General features: G+C 33.7%; 3 protein-coding genes across 6 annotated transcripts; 1 reads left to right on the plus strand and 2 right to left on the minus strand.

The window, feature by feature from the left end:
• The first annotated feature begins 1748 nt into the window (after positions 1–1748).
• Positions 1749–2688, plus strand: LOC125209161 (VQ motif-containing protein 4-like). Its single transcript, XM_048108768.2, has one exon. The coding sequence runs from the start codon at positions 1865–1867 to the stop codon at positions 2444–2446; it is 582 nt and encodes a 193-aa protein (XP_047964725.1). The 5' UTR covers positions 1749–1864; the 3' UTR covers positions 2447–2688.
• A 9809-nt stretch (positions 2689–12497) lies between these two features.
• LOC125213333 (eukaryotic translation initiation factor 3 subunit D-like) lies at positions 12498–15741 on the minus strand. 4 transcript variants are annotated; one of them, XM_048113816.2, is made up of 2 exons: positions 13911–15741; positions 12498–12715 (listed from the first exon to the last, which is right to left on the minus strand). In XM_048113816.2, exon 1 carries the CDS (start codon positions 15653–15655, stop codon positions 13913–13915), a length of 1743 nt encoding a protein of 580 aa, XP_047969773.1. In that variant the 5' UTR covers positions 15656–15741; the 3' UTR covers positions 12498–12715; positions 13911–13912. The 4 variants fall into 4 exon arrangements, with proteins under 4 accessions (XP_047969773.1, XP_047969774.1, XP_047969775.1 ...); XM_048113817.2 differs by having other exon boundaries at positions 13903–15741; XM_048113818.2 differs by having other exon boundaries at positions 12702–12840.
• A 2951-nt stretch (positions 15742–18692) lies between these two features.
• LOC125216382 (transcription factor bHLH162-like) lies at positions 18693–21134 on the minus strand. Its single transcript, XM_048118074.2, has 3 exons — positions 20913–21134; positions 20491–20850; positions 18693–20071 (listed from the first exon to the last, which is right to left on the minus strand). The coding sequence occupies exons 1-3, from the start codon at positions 21033–21035 to the stop codon at positions 19994–19996; spliced, it is 561 nt and encodes a 186-aa protein (XP_047974031.1). The 5' UTR covers positions 21036–21134; the 3' UTR covers positions 18693–19993.

Genomic DNA, 21134 nt, shown 5'->3' on the forward strand with positions numbered 1-21134 from the left:
TGGGATCTAAAAAAATTAAAGCATTACAACAGCTTATTTGGAATTTTGGAAGTAGGAAAAGAAGCATTGTAGCTACTAGCTAGGGATGTCATCGGGCCAGTCCATCGGGTTACGAGTCAATCGGGTGCGGGCTAATCGGGTTGTATATTTTTGGGTTATAAAAATTCAACCCTAACCCTAAAAGCTCGGATTTCGGACTAGCACAACGAGTTAATCGGGTTGCTACCGATAAAATTAAACATACGATCAATCCAATAAATAATGGTGAAAATTATATATTTATAAAATGTAAAATATTTAATTATGATAAATTTGATATATATGCTTAAACTCAAACATTAACATGATCAAATACTAATATATGAGATTTATGCAAAATAAAACATAAACATCAACTAAATTTAAAACATGTTTTAGAAATTAAAATATATTTTTTAGTGAATTTGAAGTTTGTAATTTATTTATCTATTATTATGTTAATAAAATTTTAATATATAATTTGCATATTTAATATATAAAATTGAAAGTTATATTTTAGTAATCTATATTATAAAATAACCAATGAAGTGTCGAATTAGAGTCAAACAAATGGAGTATAATATAGAAATTTTATCGGGTTTTCGGGTCAGCCCATCAGGTTTTCGGGTTTCCTAATGAGTTGCAGGTTAATCGGACTGTAATTTGATCGGCCTAGAAATTTTCAAACCTAATTCTATAAATTTAGCGGGCTATTCAGACTGATACATGGATTCCAGGCTGCATTGACATTCCTAGTGGAGGCACTATTAGTTTTGTTTACCGTGTAAAGTAAACAAAGCTAATTTTAAATGTTTAAATGTTAGGACATTTTCATTTTTAATTTATTCTTATGGGTTGGCCGTTGGTCTTAAAGTTGGCAATTTTAAATTACTTTGTCTAAACATTAGGTGGACTGGGTGTGTGAATTATTGTGATGATTTGGTATGCCTCTTCGGTACGTTCTTCAAATAAGACACTAAGATTGGCAACCCTCAATAATTACGACCGATCATAAATATAATAGGAGTACTATTAAAATACAATTGTTAATTTAAAATATAATAATCATATACAAATAACATAAGCCGGATAACTGAGCAGTCAAAGCCGATATTATTGAATTTTTGAACAAACAAATTAACTAATAAATAAAGTTAATACAAAAAAAATTTAATATGATCAATTAGCATTATTTAATTCATGCCGATATGATAAACTTCCAAGTTCCTACTCTTTCAAACTTCTTTTGGGCTTATTCAATTACAATTGAATCAATTTTTTAGCTTTTATTTTACTTTATTTTTTTAAATTTTCTTGTTTTTCTTTTTTTCTATTTAATTCTCTTTTTATTTAATTTATTTAACATAAATTTTCTTAATTTTCATGTCAAAAAACTACTATCTTTTCCAAGGGACAGATGGAGTAAAGCTCGAAACTTAATTAAAAACTACGACTTCTCATAAATGCGCATAATTATTTAGTAATCCCACATAGAGAATTAAAATAAAATCACTTAATTAGTCTCGGTGGGCCCGCATTAGTCAATGTCAAAAGAATTGGAAAATTATTTTTTGATAATTAATTATCACCCTAACCTTCTCACACAGCCCCCACCATGCGCGTGCTCCTCACTCCACGCATTTTCTCCCCAGGACTCATTCCACTCGCGGCCCGCGCGTGGGACTTCCTCCCTGATTACCCCAAGTACACAAATGAAATATTGCTTACCAAACCACAATACTTACAGAGTGTTTCAACTTACACCTCTCTCTCTCCATCTCTCTAATTTCTCTCTCTACACTCTGAGGTAAAGAAGAAAAAGGAAGATCTATCTTTCTATCCATCAATGGAGCACCACAGCTCCACCACCACCACCAGCGGCGTCCATCACCCGATCACCCGATCCGACCCGAACAGCCCGTACCCGACGACCTTCGTGCAGGCCGACACCTCCTCCTTCAAACAAGTCGTCCAAATGCTGACCGGCTCGACCGACCCGGCCCGCCGACCCGACTCAACCCGCCACGCGATCCCGCCCATCAAAACCGGGCCCCGCAAGGACAAGTCCGGATCCAAGCTCTACGAGCGCCGCAACGGCCTCAACAAGAGCTTCAAGATCAGCCCGCTGGGCCCGGCTATCCGGCCCGGTCTGGCCCACGGGTCGCCCCGACCCGGAACCCCCGAGATCCTCTCCCCCAGTATTCTCGATTTCCCGTCGCTGGCGCTCAGCCCGGTCACGCCGCTCATACCCGACCCGTTTGACCGGGTCGGGCGACCCGGTTCCGGGCTGGATACGGCGGCGGAGGATAAGGCGATTGGCGAAAAGGGTTTTTATTTGCACCCGTCGCCCGCGAATACTCCCAGGGATTCGGAGCCCCGGCTTCTGCCCCTGTTTCCGCTGACGTCACCGAGAGCTGCGGAATCTTGAGTGAGTTTTTATTTTTATTTTATTTTTGATGATTTGGAGATTTATGAGGGAAATGTACTGTTTTGTTTTATCATTGGCGATTCAAAAGCGGGGAAATTAAGGAGAGGGGGAAAAATAATTTAATAAAAAAGGAAAAAAGATTCCAACTTTGCTTGAATACTCAATTTTCATGTATCTTGATTCCTACTCGACCATTTATTCCTACTTTTTGTCACGATATTTGTGAATAGATATTTTCGTCTTGAGTGTTTTGGAGTTTTTAAAATTGTTGGCTTTATTGTTACTACTAAGTTTGAATTTTATTAGGAGGTGGTGAATCAAGTCCATGTGAATTGACATGGTGTTGAAATATTGGATTAAATAAACTAAATTAAAAAAAAATTAGGAAGAAAATGCTCATTCTGATAAGAACAAAAAAACAATGTAGGGTTAGCTGTCAAAAAAGGGGCATAGAATCAGGCATCTAGGTTTTACTTAGAACTATAAATTGAATAAATTAAAATAATTTTTTTAAAGTCTTCTTTCTGAAAATTCCTTTTAACTGCTTTTTCTATTTGGTTTGTTTAAGTGGCGTATAGGAATTCGATTGGAATGAGGAATTTCGTTAATGGGTAATGATGTGGAATTTGTTTTTTTTTTTTTCGTTTTGTGGAGTACTCCATATTTTATTTAGGTGAAAGTGTCAAATTAGATAGTCTCCAAATGATTGCATGCCATTTTACCACGTCCACTCTAATTCTCAATGTAATTACTACGATATTGACAAATTCCAAGTTGGATTTGGTAGGGTAACCGATTTATGACATTTTAAATTGGATGATATAAATTAAATGAAATTTTGATTGACTAGGGGGTTCGATTGACAAGACTAAATCTCATGATTAAATATGTATCATGTTTGGTTTATAAGATTGACCCCCTCAATTTAATCTTAGATGGATAGTTCCATGATAATTAGTCATAGCCTCCTCCTCCAACCAAAATAATCCTTCAATTTAATCATAGATGGATAGTCTCATGATAATTAGTCATGACAATTGAACGTCATCTTAGTGTAAAACAAACACGCAATGTCGATGTGTTTGCAATAACTTTTGCTTTTCAAGTGTTCAAACTTCAGAGAAAAAAAAAAGTTGTTGATGTTGTAGAATTACATTTATATCAGCTTGACCTTAATAATTGAACACATGATTTATGTGACTTCTTTTTCAAGGTGGACCAATTTGAATAGGATCAGCAATGGTTCATTTGTAAATTGTACTGTAACATATATAAAAAATTATACGTTTGCTCTAAGAGCATGTTAAGCAATACCCTTATCCAAAGAGTATGTTTTTCACTATGCTGTCGTGCCAACGATACGAGCATGCTCTTAAATCTTAACTATGACAATCATTGCACATCCCCTCAATAGTGTATATATAATTCCTATTATAAGTGACACATTTCTTTTCGCCTGTTCTTTTGCGAAAATGATAGTAATAAATAGTTAAAATGGAAAGAAAGTAAAGTAACTAAGAGATAATAATATAGAAGAGAGTATGTCTTATCAAATAAAAGTGATACACTAATAAAAATAACATCAGATACTCCATATGTTCTACATGTGAATCTTATTAGTTGTCACATTATAAATGATTTAATTCAAAAAAAAAGTAAATCTTTCACAAAAAGTTAAGTAATTTTAGTGAAGTATAATTTTGCATTTACATTTACTATTATTAGTACATGGATCTTTTATTTCATCAACTCGTTGCTCACATTTTATTATAAAATTAATAATCTTCGTGTCCCACTAATGATGATCCATTTTCCTTTTCGGATTGTCCCAACTAAGATGACTCATTATCAAAATTGAAAACACTTCTTATTTTTATCTTATTATGTCTCTCTTATTTTACACATTTCACTAACCATACAAAATAAAACCGCATAGAATTCTGTATTTTGCACGAAATAGGTCATCTGTGGGTCGAAGGAAGTAATATATTTATTGATTTGTTGTCACTTGTTAGATATATGGAGTACATGTGCATCTATAGAATGGAAGAGGGAACCTTTTCTAGAAAAAGAAAATTCACTGCACAGCTTGCTCTATTTCTATATTTAATTTTTTAGTCTAAACAATTGTATTAATTATTCTTAACACGAAATATTTGTATCAGTTAATGTATTTAGATCAAGTTGAGTTAATTTGAGTGTATTATGAAATACACAAGTTAGAGAATTCATAGTAAGTGTACTTACCATTTTATTTACTTTAACAATTATCAAAAATTTTGTACAATCAAGATTAATCTAATAATTCCTATACTAAAGCATTAAAAATAGGCACAAAATTATTTGAGTAATGTTGTGATTTATCATGTTTATGGCGGATTCACATAACCCATTACCATTAATATTACTATTACTAATACTAAATAACGATTTCAATGCATAGTCACACATATTTCAACAAACTCAATTTCTAAATAATTACTAATATGTGAATACGTTTCAATTCGCATAATCAGAGACACCAAAACTTTTCAATAGGTTCCACATTGTATATGAATGTATTAGTATCCAACTAACTCCTTATTGCATAATTAAACGAGCATGTTATAACTTAGATCAATGTATAGACGAATCAAACTGACGAGAATACGTTTCAATTTCTTTACAATGGTATCAAATTTTCTTTATAAGGCCAAAGAGGCAAAGACATCAAAAAGTATGATTCTTGGTGGAGTCGTTTTAGGTACAATCAAAATTTTAGGCGGCAAAAACTTCTCCATTATGACGTCGGGATCAAAGATTTGAAAAGGAAGAGGATGGAATAAAATAATAAAATAAAAAATTATCAAATAGAATGCTTAAATATATAGTTGGTATTATTCAATTGGGCTTGGTTTGAGCCAGACATGACTATTTTATTCGATCTTTATGGTAGCGTCGAAATAAAAAAGGAGACGCACATGAAAATTTACGTTCAAATAGGAGGTAATTAGTTATATAGGGGTCGCCTTCTCCCACTCCCTAGACCGCCGCCACTGCAACGGTGTAGACGATATTAAAGGGAAAATAGACTCATTACATGGGACGATTCTCGTTAAATGAAAATATGTTTAATTTATAATGATAAACCATTATCACATTGATGACAAATAGAAATGATAATCCGTCTCTAATGAAGATTTTGTAATGACAATGATGACCATATTTTAATGCAAATCGATGAAATAACAATAATTATGTTAACCGACGAATCAAAGTCAGAAAAATATACTAGTTGATACCATGACTGAAAATTGAACGACATTACATATTTACCATGATGCTTTCATTTGATGTGTATATACTACTATTAGAATTTATAAAGCAAAGCATATTTCGAATACTTTATATATGATATTTTTTTATCTATTTTTATCTATTAGTTTTAGTGGGACAATCTAAAAAACGAAAACATTTTACTATAAATGAAACAAATATTTTTTACCCTAGTAAAAAATAATAACAATGAAAAATACTCCTCCCGTCCTACAAAGTTTGACTCATTTTATCATTTTCGTCCGTCTCACAAAATTTGTCCCAATTAGAATCTTTCCAAAAATAGATATTAAATACACCTCTCAATCACCTCAATGTGAGACTCTTATTCCACTACACACCTCCATTTAATACAAAGTCAAACAATTATTAAAACCCGCGCCGGGTCAAATTGAGCCAAACTTTGTGGACGGAGGGTTTAATACTCTATTTGTTTAGTTTAAAATTAAACTTTTTTCTTTTTAGTTTGTTTCACTAAAAATAAAATACTTCCTAAAATATAAATAACATTATCTTTATTTTTTTCATCTCTCTTAGTTTATCGTCTCTCCACTTAATTAACAAGTATTTACATACTCCCTCCGTCCCGCTTTAGCAGTCCCATTGACTTTTCTGCACTCGTTTTGTAAAAATGATAATAAATAGTTTAAGTGGAGAAATAATAAAGTAAAAAAGAGAATAATGTAGATAAGACTTTACTCTATATTATTCTATTTTTTACTTTATTATTTCTCCACTTTAACTATTTATTATCATTTTTACAAAACAAGTGCAGAAAAGTCAATGGGACTGCTAAAGCGGGACGGAGGGAGTATCATCTTGTGCCAATGTATGCGTAAGAGTGATGTCCACTCGTTGGTCTCATTTAATGAGAGGCGAGCATGCGTCGCACATTTTAGGGCTGCGACTAGTGGTGGAAAAATTATCAAATTTAGTACTCCTTCCGTTTCTTCATAGTTGAGGCGGAACTTTTCGGCACGGAGATTTAAAAATGAATGTTGGGTGTGTTAAATTAATAGATAAAAAAGTAATAGAGAGGAAAAGGTAGAGAGAATAAAGTATAAAGTGAATAAAGTAGAGAGAATAAAGTAAGAGAGTAAAGTAAGAAAGAGGAAAAAGTTACCATATAAGGAAACGACTCAACTATTAAGAAACTTTCCGAAATGGTAAAATGACTCAAGTATAAAGAAACGGAGGGAGTATACCGTTATTTTTGATACGATATGATACTTTATCAGAAGATTTTTATATGATAACGATATAATACCGCATCATATCAGAATTTTGGTATATATAATAAAATTATATAATGCCCCCTCCTTCTCAAACAATTAGATGAATTTATAAATGAGAAGGGCTTTAATGTGCAATTGGAAAAAGTAATAGAGGGGTAGGAAAAATTAAGAGAGAGGGGGAAAAGTAGTGGAATAAGTGTTAAAATGATGTGTATGATTATTAGTATTTGTTAAAAACTTTCCATATTTAGACTTAGTCTAATTTTGGAGAATGACTGAAAATGATAAAACTAGTCTATTTTTTTGGGACGGATGGTGTATTATACCGATAACGTTATAACAGTATAGCACTATGGTATTGGTATTGAAATTGGTTACTGAAATTTCGTTACACTGGAAATTTTGGTAAGGTAAATGTATGAGTTTACTCATAACGAATTTTTGTACGGTATACGATATGACAGTTCCAGTACAATATTCTGTACTGACCCACCCTAGATGTGACTTAGCTTTTGGAAAGCCAAATTTTATTATTTTTTCGTTATACATATTTAAGATTTATAATCTTTTTAATTCTTTCTGATTCAAAATTTGTTTTTGTATTTTTAATTTCTTAATTCATTTATTTTAGAAAAATTGAATTAGATTTGGGGCATAACTAAGTAATGTTTTTTTTTAATAATTTCATATTTCTAATTTTTATTTATTTATTTTGTGATCTTATAATTTTCATATTTAAAAAAATCATAATTAAAAAGAACATTAGTATTTTAACTAAGTAAATTTTTTATTTTTTAAATTGGTAAAAAATCATTTTTGAGTAATATTACGAATTTACTATTTTACTTACGTAAATTTAATAGTTGTTTTTATGTAATGATAAAATATAATTCTGAATTATATAGATTGAAAGGAATTAGATTATAGAAATAAGTTATTTGTGGATAATACGAGTTTTGGTGCATAATTGATAAAGTAAGAAAAAAAGAAAAAATAAATATAAACTATTTTTATAAGATTGACTAAAATGAAAATTGATTCTATTGAGAATTTAAGAAATTAAAGGAAATGTTACCGTAGTTGTGTTTTGCCTCATAATGCTCTATGATTATAGGTGTAGGAGAACATAAATGCGTTTCTGCTATGGAATCTAAGTACAATAATTGTGTAATGCACTGCAGCGTTTGTAATAAAATTAAATCAAACCTTGACTCTATTGTATAAGGTAGAGTAGGATAATTCAAAAAGTATCATCATGTAGATAATTCAACGAGCATCCGTATCATATAAAATTTTCTATATAAATAAATAAAATAGGTGATCTTACCTTTTTAAATCTTTAATGAATTTGCATGAAGGATCAGAATAACTCAAAATTTTCATCAAAATAAAATAAAATAAAATACTCATAATCAATTCCCATCAAATTTTAAAACATGACACGTATTTAAGAAACGAGTGTGTAATTAGGTAAAACTAGAGACAAATGTCTTATCAAATTTGAAAACATGACACGTATTTAAGAAATGGGGGAGTAATTAGGTAAACGGTAAACCTAGAGACAAATATCCATAATAATGCACGGAATTATGTAATTCTACTATTTTATTTTTAATCCACTCCCATTTTATAAAATTATTTCTATTTTTTAAAAAAATTCTATCACATTTATATTGTTATCCACTAATACCGTATTAACTATTTTATCTCTCTCTATATTTTTACTAATTTCACATAAAATTTCATCTGTGTCCAAAGTTTATTAAGGAATATATTAAAAGACAAATAGGAGTATTTTAATGTGTGTGGTTGAAAATCTCCAATACAACAAAAGTTTGTGTATACGTTAGAATTGATAAGATCAAGATAGGGTCGTCACCATTTTTGTTTTCCTCATTCCTCGTTTTCTACGTTTGAATATGTAACCATAAAGTGATCAAGTATAAGAGCATCCGCAATGGTAGGCTAGCCATCGGCTAGCCGGTTGACGTGGCTAGCCGATCGGCTAGCCGAACCATTGGAGTAGGCTAGCAGGAAATCGGCCAAAATTTCGGCGTGGGCTAGCCGATCGCGTTGCGCTGGCCGATGCGCTAGCCGATGCGCTGGCCGCCATTGTGGCGTGCCGATCGGCCAGCGCTATTTTTTAATTTTTTTAATTTTTTTTTTGAAAAAATATATAATGTATTTTTTAAATGTTTTTTTATGAATTTTTTTTAATTATGTAATTTTTAAATAGGCACACAGACGACGGGCTAGACCCAATACAAATTTAAGACCTAAAACAGAAACATGTCATACCGTCGGCTAGCGGCAAACTATAATGGATTCAAAGCATGCTAACATTTGTTAATGTATTTTTTAATAAATTAGTGAGGAGTAGAGTGGGGCGGTGGCTCGTGTGTGGAAGCCCGGATTTTATTTTATTATGTAATTTTTTTTATTTTTGGTTAATGTACTTTTTTTATTTAAATAAAATTAACGAATTTTTTCAGTATATGTGTCGTAAATTTAATTCCGTAAATGTAGTATATTTTGAATTATTTTTATTGCGGCTGGCCTATGGCTGACCTAAATCTGATGTGGCAGGTGGTTTTTTTAGTGTTGCTGACGTGGCAGGGGAGAGAATGGCTGGCCTATGGCTGGCCTACCGACTATTGCGGATGCTCTGATGCATATACAAACAAGTTCAAGAATTTACAATGGAGTTGAAAATTAATTAAAAAATCACAAGAAATTTGTATGTATTCTTAATGGCGTTTTTAGTTTTTTTTTTCTTCCAAAAAATACTGGTAGAAGAAAAGTGAAGGAACCTATACACGCGAATTGTAGAATAGAGTCATAGACAAAGATCATGTATGAAGAAAAATTACCTTTTGGTTTTCGAAATAACAAGATTTTATTTTATTTAGTTATGAAATTTTACTTTGAAGTTTCACAAGGATTTTCGATTAATTTTGGCATATAATTTTCATTAGCATTATAGTTGAATAGAAAATATGATCGTCATAAATGTAGACATACAAATAATTAAGTTCTTTTGTTTAATTTTCAAACTTAAAAATGAAATATAATTATTAACTTCCTATTGTACTCAATTTTCTCAATTTCATAATTTAATAGCTGTTATCTCTTTTTTATAAATTATAATATAAAAAATAAGAAAAACATTACCACTTCTTATTTATTAATAGTCTCATTATACCAAGGACTCATTGTGATTTCCCTATCACCACGTTCTTAGATTTAGAGTCACTAAATTAAACTTAATTTGTTCTGCATATTACAAGATCATAAATTGATGGAAAACTATTCACAAATTTATCAAAAAAAACACTAATTCAGCAGACAAAATCATGGAAAATATGACATATATATTATTATTATTATTATTATTCTTATCCTATTTACTTATATAAATCAAAAAGTACAAAGATATAATAGTAAATATCTAGGGCCAAGTTAAGTCAAGGCAGACCCTAGGGAGATCTTGTTGGAAATGCATTTCGTTGTAGCTTTTGCAGCGGGGTTCTCCGGCAACCTTTTTGGTGGAGGAAGACGGCGGCGGCGGTGGCAACACGAGGTTGTCGAGGCTTTCGTGGCGAATGACCTCGGATAAGAGAAGAAGTAGAGAAGCCATTATTTAGAGATTAGAGAGAGATGAATTTTGATGAATGAATTAATGAGTTGATTTATAGGGAGGAATGAATAAATGAGATGGATTTATAGGGATGAATAAGTAGGTGTGAGTGGTTGGGATTTTCAAATCAGAATTTAGTGTGCTATAAAACTATGGGGCAACTACACTTTAGTAGTAGACGGTTTTTTATTTTGATTGTTTTAATACACCGCCTTCATCTCTCGCACACAGACAGAAGCCAGATTCCAGCTGGGGTATGAAATTTATTACACATGTGTCAATGCATGCCTATATAAATAGTAAATTTAAATGTGTTGACAAAACAAATATAAAATTAAGAAATTAGATTTTTGTTTTCAAATGATGCATTTTCATCGAAAAAGGTCGTATTAAAATGGAAAAAAATCTCATACTCCCTTCCTCCACCGAATGTTGTTCACATTTACCATTTCAGTTCATCTAGAATATATTATCCACTTGCCTTTTCTATTTTTAGTAAGTTTCACTTATTATACTCATATTTTATTATAAAACTAATACTCCATCGGTCCGCCGTTAAAAGTCCTAATTTACTATTTTTGTTCATCCGCCATTCAGAGTCCCGGTTTACTATTATGATAAATAGTTGGTAGACCAAACTTTCCATTAACTCATTCAATTCATATTCTATTATAAAACTAATACTACATCCATCCACAAAAAATAGATTAATTTTATCATTTTGGGATGTCCATCAAAATTAGACCAATCCTAAAATATGAAAAGTTTTAAACAAGTACTAACCCTATACATTATTCTAAATGTGGACACCACTATCCACTAACACTGTGTCCACCATTTTTTTCTCTCTCATACTTTACCAATTGCGCATTAAGACGTATCTCATTTATAACTTTATCTATTTTTTGTGGACGGAGGTAGTAGTATACTCTCTCCGTCCATAAAAATATGAGCAATGGATATGACATCTCCGTCCATAAAAATATGAGCAATGGATATGACATGAGAATTAAGACAAAATTAGTAAAGTAAAAGAGAGAGGGAGAAGGATAGTTAAAATTGTGTTAGTGGATAATGAGACTCACATTGTTAGTAGTGTTTAATATGGTGTATAGGGGTAATGAATAGGGATAACTTTCCAAAAATTGAATGCACATATTTTTTGGGATGAACGAAAATTGAAAGTGCACATGTTTTTATTGACGAAGAAAATATAATAATGGGTACCATTCTACCACTATTTTTTTCTCACTCACTTTACTTTATATTTCTTAAAACTCATATCGAACTCAAATGGAACTTCTCATTATGGACGGAGGGAGTATATAAAAATATAACTTACATTTACTAATTTTTTAAACTCTATATTTTTAACTTCCTTTGTTCCATTGAGGATGACTCACTTTTTATTTGGTGTTTTCCATTCAAGAAGACTCATTACTAAAAATAGAAACACATTTCTCTCTATTTTATTCTCTCTCTTACTTTAATGTCTTCAATTTACACACAAAATGAAGTTGTATAAATTTTTATGGTGCCCAAAAACGAGGTCATTTTCTGTGGGACGGAGGGAGTACCTTTAAGATGGTGAGTTAAATATAGACAATATTTGGGAGAGAGAGAGAGAGTATGATTATATCCATATAGACTATTTTAGGACAGCGTCAGGGAAAATAGAATAATTCAAAAACTATTTGTGAAGTTTCCATAAATCAGAGGTAATATTTAATCATACTATAAGTTGTTAGATTCTATAGTCATTATTTTCACACTGAGCGTTACTAAAACAGAAAATGAAAGGGTAATCGCCACAAAGAAAATACTAGAACTATAGTATATGAAAACATCATTGTGAGGCACAAAATCAGTAAACAGAGGCACTAATTAAATCACACATATAGTTAAACATTATTGTACTAGATGTTTTAGAGTGTGGTCAAACAACAATCTAACAAAGGGCAGTAACAAAAATCCCAGAGCTCATTCGTTCGCTACACAGTGCTGCTTTCTCAACTTCGCGTAAGGTGCAAGGCTGAACAATATAGCATTTGTCGTCGACACTCATCTGACAGGGGAGAGAGCCTGGCAAATTTAAGAGAAAAACTCGATTATGGAAGATAGCTGGAATGTGATAGCCAAACTTTGCTCAACTGCATATCACAATAGGTGGAGGCAAGAAACTCTTGATTCAAAGGTTTCAAACTACTCTGTTACACCAGCAAACAAATAATCATACTCGAGGAAAGTAGAACGACATGTCAATGGATTTACACAACCTTAAATGGGACCTAATACTTAGAAGTTAGGCTAAAAAAGACAAGTTACTTGAAAGAATTACACTACATGAAAGTAGACAGAGAGCCCTCCGAAACTAATAGATCAAAGCAAAAACAGTTCCATATACATTCATCTTGTAGTTAATCGGTTTTGATGTTAATAATATTAATAGAAAGCAAAATAAAAACACTAAACCAGGAATAGGAGTTACAGAAAAGGATGTAAAAGCAAAGCTTTCCAGAGAAGGGTGTAAATGTAATGTGACTGATAATGTAATTATCAGAAAATCTTCTAACTGGGAATTTGACAAATCATATAAAGCCATGCTACATAAAACCTAAAATGAAGTAGGCAATTAACTTCAATGCTTCTCCAAAACCCATCCCAATTTTGGTTTTTGAGTAAAATATACCGATCTTTAGGTTTACACTTACACTAAAACAAACCCGAAACACTTCTTCAAATTTTGTGAGTAAAAATAGGTAGTGGTCCGTGAATATTCTTTTAAGTTTGAGTTTAGTGTAAATGGTTGGAGTAGAATCACTATTTGATGTGACATTCACGCTAAAATGAGTTCGAGTTTAGTGTCAATGGTTGGAGTTGCTATAACGTCAAATCTCGTTTAGCAGCGAGACAAATTACAAGGAAAAATAGACAACAAATATTCAGACTAGGCTTATGGCTAGATTAATAAGAAGTACTAGTGAAGTATTCAGTATTGCTTGGGATAGCACAGCAAGCACTAGGCAAGAAACATATTCATTTAAGTGCAATCACCATTATACTACTATTAGTTTTAATTTGATATCAGCCCAGTCTATTGCTATTCCTTAAAAAAGATGAAATCAAAGCCAAAACGAAGTGTTATAAGTGCTGCAGTCAGCTCATTTCGTACTTTACTTATACTTGAGTGGGGTAATCACCTCATTTTGGCACAGTTTGAACTAACTAGCAGCAAGAAATTAGAGCTCAAACTAAATAAAGACTCTGACATTGTTACCATTAAGCAGCAGCACCAACTTCATTAGGAACCTCCTCATCTTCGGCAGCGCCATCAACGGTGGCAGCATTTCCATCAACACCATCGCCATCCTCAGCTGGAGGCTGCACCTGCTCGTCCTCCGGTAACGGCTCCTCCACATAATCGTCATCAAAAGCATCCTGCGGCACATCATAAATCCGCACCTGCGGCTTCGATGGATCCTTCACAAGCACATATTTGCCCTCCTTCAACTTCATACACAAGTCCACAATACTCTTAACAATCCCCCACATGTTCGAAGTATTCAGATTAATCTGAATCGCAAAATCCTTCGGCTTGTATCCCACAACTGCCAATATCACATGGTTGAAATGATCCCTCGGATGAACCCTAGAAACATACCCCAACTTCATCATATCGGCGCCAGCCAGCAGAGCCTGAGTCGTCCATTTCGCCAACTTATTCGCGTTGTTCTTCAACTCAGTCGCCAACACAGCGCCCCTCTGCGTCTCCAGCTTCTGCCTCCAGTCAACACCCGAGTACTTGGGATCGAACTCGTTTAACGCGTTCAATGTCAAGAATGACCGCTGATTGTTTATATCCACCACGCTCTGCACCTCACATCTTGACACGAGGTACATTTCGTTGTCGATCTTCCACCTCCTATACCTATAAGCGACCGGAGCTACTTCCTCACCTTCGTTAGCAAAGGGGTTCGGCTCGTCGAAAGTCACCCTTTTCCCATCCCTAAGCAGAACCTGCTGTGAGAAGTTCTGGTTGATGTAAGCGGCTTCGACGCTCAATGAGTGCATAGAATTGATGTCATCCTTGAGATCAGGCAGCGGTTCCTGCGAAGTCTCGTGCACAGCGAGCAAATCGAGCTGCGATCGGTCTCTTTTATCGAGGAATAGCTTGTTTCCGACGCGCTGGACGACGATATCCCATGAGTAAACCGATCTAGGAGCGCACATTAGTGTCGACAGAATTGAATCGGTAGCGAAAACCGTCGCTTTATCCTCATTCGCCAAACGCCTAATTACTGGATCATCAGTGGTTGTGACCTTGAAGAAGTTCCGGCTCTTGAAACGCTCCAATGGACGGGAATTTTTCGGGGTAATCCGATCGTAAGACCTATCATAGAACTCTAATCCGCCGCAAATCAATAAATCTTCAGGCTCCGGCACGGAATAGGAGAGCTTGGAGAAGGAGGAGAAGGGGATTTGATCGAGCATGTTCCATTCAGGCTGGATATCGACGGAGGATTTGAACACCGACGACTCGCGGCGCTGCGGCATCGAGCGATTAGCGTTGTAGAGACGATCGCGGCGCGCGCGCTCCTTCTCGGCCTCTCGCTTCTTCGCCTCCTGCTCCTCGTCGCGGCGCTGAGGGAGCTGCGAGCGGGCGTGGTGAGGGTTGAATCGCCACCTAGGGTTGAATTTGGGGCGGTTAGGGTTGTGGTGGTTTGATTTGGCGGATGTGTCGACGAGGCGGAAGGAGGAATCCTCGTCGGCGGCGAGGGTGGCGAAGGAGTCGTCGCCAGAGAAATCGAAGGCGGAATCGGCGTTGTGGTAGCCTTGCTTGGATCCGGGGCGGCCGGAATTGTTCATGTTCCGGGTCCAATCGGCGATTCGCCCTAATTTTTCGGAGCGGGAGAAGGGGGCGAAGGGGACATTATTGGGGACGGAATTACCGTCGGCGGCAGAATCCGGCGGACCCCAGCCGTCGGGATTGAAAGGCACGGCACCGAGCTCGAATCCTACCATTGGTGATGAGTGTGAATCTGAGCTGGAATTAGGGTTTTCAGTGAATGGCAACCATTGTCGTTTGGGCTTTTTCAGTAGACAATTTGAAGTAAAATATGATTTAACGTGCCCATATATATGTTTGGGCTCAAAATCTAAATGTTTCCAGAGAGCATATAATATTTAATTGTATTATCTTTCCAATATTTAAGCATATATTTTACATTTCTATCATAGTATTCTAAAATTATACTCCCCTTTTTATATACAAATGTTTTATAATAAAACGTAATGTTAATGAGTTGGAGGATTGTAGGGTCTATTATAAATAAAGAAAACTAAATAAGTTACTATTTAATTGACTAGGTCTGTTAAATCGGGTACTCACGAATATTCGATTCGAAAATTTTGGGTATCCGATCCCGAATTTTCCTAAATTTAATACCAGATAGCTGATTCGAAAATAATTTCGGATACCCGGATACCCGAATCGGGTATTCAGTCCCGAAAAATCGGGTATCCAATCCCGATTTTGAATTTTTAGTTTATTTTATTTTATTATTATTTTAAGGAAATAAGCTACAAACTTTTAAAAATACAAACTTGTCGTTCGAATTTGATACAAACATAAAGTAGTTCAAATTCAAGAGAAAAAAACTAGTACAAATTTTTAGAAATAAAAAATTATACTCCCTCCGTCCCACTTAAAATGCAACATTTGGGAATCGGCACGAGATTTTATATAGTGTTGTTTTGTGAGTTAATGAAGAGAGAGTAAAGTAAGAGAGATGAAAAAGTAGAGATAGAGTTGTTTCCATTTTAGGAAACGTTTCATTTTTAATGGGACAACCAAAAAAGGAAAACGTTGCATTTTTAATGGGACAGAGGGAGTATTATTCATACATAATAAACATCTCAATTCATACATCAACCCAAAATATGACTTAAGAGTGAAGGATTTTGGGAGTACATTTAATTATTTAATTTTTAAATAATAGAATAAATACATTTATATTAAATTTTAAAAAATAAAATATAAAAAATCGGGTAATTTGGGTATACCCGATCGGATATCGGGTAACCCGATACCCGATAATCCAAAAATCCTATACCCGAATCCAATTTCGAAATCCGAAAAATCGGGTATCGGGTATCCAATTACTCGATATTTCGGGTTTGAATATTGGGTATCCAATTCCCGATATCCATTTTGACACCCCTAATTGAGAGATCTCAAAATTGCTAAACAGATTATTTAATCGTGGATGGGGAGTATCAATGATAGTACTTTTTTATTTTTTATATGATAAATTTAAAAGAAAAGTATAATACTACGGAACTGAGGAGTGAATTAATAAAAATCTCATAGTAGTGTAAAATACACTAGTGTTATCTTCAAAGCTGGAAAATGACATGGAACAAAATGATTGACCTGAAATTTATAAACCGCGGGGGCATTTACGATGTCATGAAAAATTCTTGCATTATTGGCAGACCGCTGGCCCTTCCAAACCTAGAAGGAAAAATATGAACCTCGTATTAAAAACTTGTACAATACAAAAGTCAGCCAACTTTGTAATAGTAGAAATTTTCCAATCACAAAATATGTGTGAAAACAGGCACATTCATCAAATTTATTTGTCAACAATTTACAATAGAATGAAGCCCTATTGTTTGAAAGTAGATGGAGTAACAATTTGTGATACCTGTTAAATTTCTTAATATCTTGTCCCACGTCGACTTAGTAACGATTCTAGCTCACCTATAAAAGTATGGATAACCCTCCCTCTTATAACTCATTTCTAATATTAAAACTGAAAATTATTATGACATGTTTAGTTGATAACTCATCTGGGAATGAAATTTTATAAACAATACAAGCAAAAAATAGTAGTATATCTAAACTTTAGATAATACTAGGAATGAAATTTTATAGTGTGTGATAGTGGAATTTGGGACCCACAAAATGTATATTTAGATTTTATTTATGCTTTTAAATCCAAATTTAGAGAATTAAATGATACAACTCAAAGCTAAATTTGCTCACATAGAAATCGAATAAAATAAATGCAAATTTGATGAGCGGTTGCAGTCTTGTTTCCCAACCTTCAAATTCCTTGACCAAATTGTTTCCCAGCCTTCAAATCCTCAGCGGCGACATATTTCTAGTAAGTAAGTACACGCCAAACACTTGTAAAGAATAGATAAAAATCACTAAGGGTCCGTTTAGTACACAAAATTGGAATTAGAAATTTACGGAATTGAATTCTATGGAATTAATTAAATTCGAAATCTTTTGTTCGGTAAAAACGATACTCCATGGGTCTGTCATTACTTGTACTAGTTTCCTTTTTTATTTGTCGATAAATACTTATCATATTTACTTTTTACTATTTTTTATAATGGACCTCATATTTCAATAACAAATTCGTAGTAAAAAAATTTCTCAAAACATAGCTTCCAAGGTTTCAAAGCTTAGCAAAGAAATTTCTCAATTTGAATAAGTTGTTCAAGGTTCCTCAAACAGATCTTCACAGCAGGAGAAGAAACAATAATTGCGACTGTGGAAATAAATCACAAGAACATAACTTTTTAGGTTTCTCAAAACATTTCTAAGAAAATCTCTAAAATAACTTTAGAGGTAACAATGTCAATACTCTTCCCATAATGTGCCACTAACCAGATAATTAAAATAAATAACTACTCGGTGACCATTTCCATTTTGATTATCTAGTAAGTGTATGCTGATGCACAATTTAATGAGATCTCAGTCATCTATAAATCTATAATTAATTATATTAGGCAGAGCATTCCCAACAATTTCCCTAAAACCTCTCTTATTTCTCCCTAACTCCTGCTACATCAGCGCCATATTAGCACCATAATTTATCCCCAGTTTTTAGCCAACTTTTAGCCAACTGCTCCAATGATTTCTCCCTTATTTCTCTCTTATTTCTCCCTAACTCAACATTTCATTTTTACATCATCACTAATTTAATTGTTTTATTTTTGTATATAATAAAGCTAGCTAATTTAATTTATAAGACAAAACAAATAATAGTAATAAAGTTCGTTGTATTAAACACGGGTAAACATTACAACGACGAAAATTAATAAAAAAAAATAGTACAGGAATGGAAAATAAATGAAGAGAGAAAAGGGATGAGGATGAGGAGAGAATGAAGAGAGAAAAGGGACGAGGATGAAGAGAGAATGAAGAGAAGGTGTGTATTTATAGGGGGGAAATTAAAAACAAAAAATATATTTATCGCCGAATTATCGCCCACAGTGGTCGGCGATAATTCCGCGATAATCCGGCGATTTTTCGCCGGTTGGCGATAAAACGGGAGGAAAAATCGCCGAATTATCGCCAACCTCTCCCATTAGTCGGCGAGTTATCGCCGTCTTTTAGCCGGCATCATTGGGAGTGCTATTATTGATCTTAATTCTGTAACAACTAGCAAACCGAGGGTCTAGTTTCAGTGTAATGCATTACAGTGAAGATTAAATCTATGGACAACAAATGTATGCCTAACGATTTACTGCCTCATTCTCATATGAGTCACATTTGATGGGGGTCATGAATTTTAAGATATATAAAAAATAATAGTTGAAAAATTCAGTAGAATATAAATTCACTTTTTATATTAATTTTATAATAAAATGTAAGTGAAGTAAGTTAGTGAAAGGTGAGACCGATTTACAATTTATGGTAAATGTGAAATGTAACTCTTATTGAGACCATCTCCAACCATTTACATCAAACTCAAACCTAATTTTAAGTATACATTACACCAAAAAGTAGTTTTACTCCAACCATTTACACTAAATTTAAAATTTACACCATTTTTGGATTTGTCTCACAAAATTTTTGTTGTAACACCATATTTGGTGTTGTTTCACAGAAAACACCAAAAATGAGTTTGAGTTTGGTATATGGTTGAAGAAGATTTATACACCAAAACTCATTTTTGGAGTACGATTTGAGATGGTCTAAGACATACAAAATTAACAGAATGTATCTCTTGTTGTGAGACAGTTGTAATAGTAATCTTTTATTAAAATCTGTAGAGACACTCTACAGGTAAAAGGAGGAAATTGATGGACGTTACAACATCACAAATCACTTACTCGAAAATTTCTAACCATTTATTGAATGTTGGCAACCACTGTTATTGTTGTTGCTACTCTCATTGTCTGTAAAAACGACCTCAACATCACAAATCACTTACTCGAAATTACACAATCGATTGACTGATCTGATCACTTGCATCAATTTCCATCTCCAAAAAATTTAGAGATGGAAATATATGTGCAAAAATTTATTGTTAATCAGTTGCAGTCACCAAGAAATCTTGACTAGTTTTCACTAGCAACGAACTTCTTCAGCCTCTCAAAAATTCTTGCACCTCCAATTTCCAATCCACTCCCTCCAATCTGCACCACAACTCCCAAAAGGCCAAAACATTATCTTTTTACAAGGGCATGTGTAACACGTGACACAAATATTAAAATAAAATATGAAACACTATTGTGAAATAAACTGTCTGTCCACATTGGTACGAGTTTTAAGAAAATTTAAGAAATATCTGAAAAAAAATAAATGTGGAATGTGAATATAATAATGTGCTAGTTTTAAGAAATATATGAAAAATAAATGTTGAATGTGAATATAATAATGTGAGAGTTTTAAGAGATAGTATATGAAAAAAAAAAATGAATGTGGGATGTGAATGTAATAATGCAGTAGAGTCTGAGATCAACTTATCTAAGATAAAGAAAAAAAATGTAGACATTATTTTGTGGACAATCCAAAATAAAAATGTGAAGATTAAAATTTATCCCTTTTCGATTACCTCGGAATACACATTGTGAAATACGGTCCCGTCCAGCACAGAGAGAGCCGCGTTAGCAACATCAGCACCTTCCTCGGTTAGAATCCTAATAATTTCCTTGAACATAAACCGGTGTTCGACTCCAGTCACCAAAACGACGTCAAGAGTCGAGCCGTTGGCATGAACTTCGAGGGACGACGGTTGGTTCGGCCCTCCACCAGCTGCATTGGACTCACATTCACCCCTGAAACTAAAACTGGAGCTAACAGATTTATGCACCTTCAAATAATTTCTCTTCTGCTTCAGCACCTCCAGCCTCTCTTGCAGCTCATTTATGTACATTGCAGCTTCTCCTAATTGATCAGACATGCTACCTATTTCCTACAAAAAAAAATATTAAATTAGTTTTAAAAAAGAAGAATAAATGGAGAAATGATGAATACCTTTGAAGACTGGGGAGGAAGGAGAGAGCAGAGTTTGAAGTAGAGAGCTTTCATTTGATTTCTTCTGTTTTTTTCAATAGTTTTTCTATCATATGTGGATGGGGAAATGGGGTATTGATTCATAATTTTAGGCTTGATAATTTTCTAGTGACTGTGGGAGGTGAAGTGGTAGACGTTGTGCAACATTTATATACTTGAAAACTAAATTTGTTTGGGTTTTTT

Source organism: Salvia hispanica, chromosome 3 (genome assembly GCF_029641045.1).
Source record: "Salvia hispanica isolate PSC_SH4W2 chromosome 3, Shi_PSC_v1, whole genome shotgun sequence".
Classification (NCBI taxonomy): Eukaryota; Viridiplantae; Streptophyta; class Magnoliopsida; order Lamiales; family Lamiaceae; genus Salvia; species Salvia hispanica.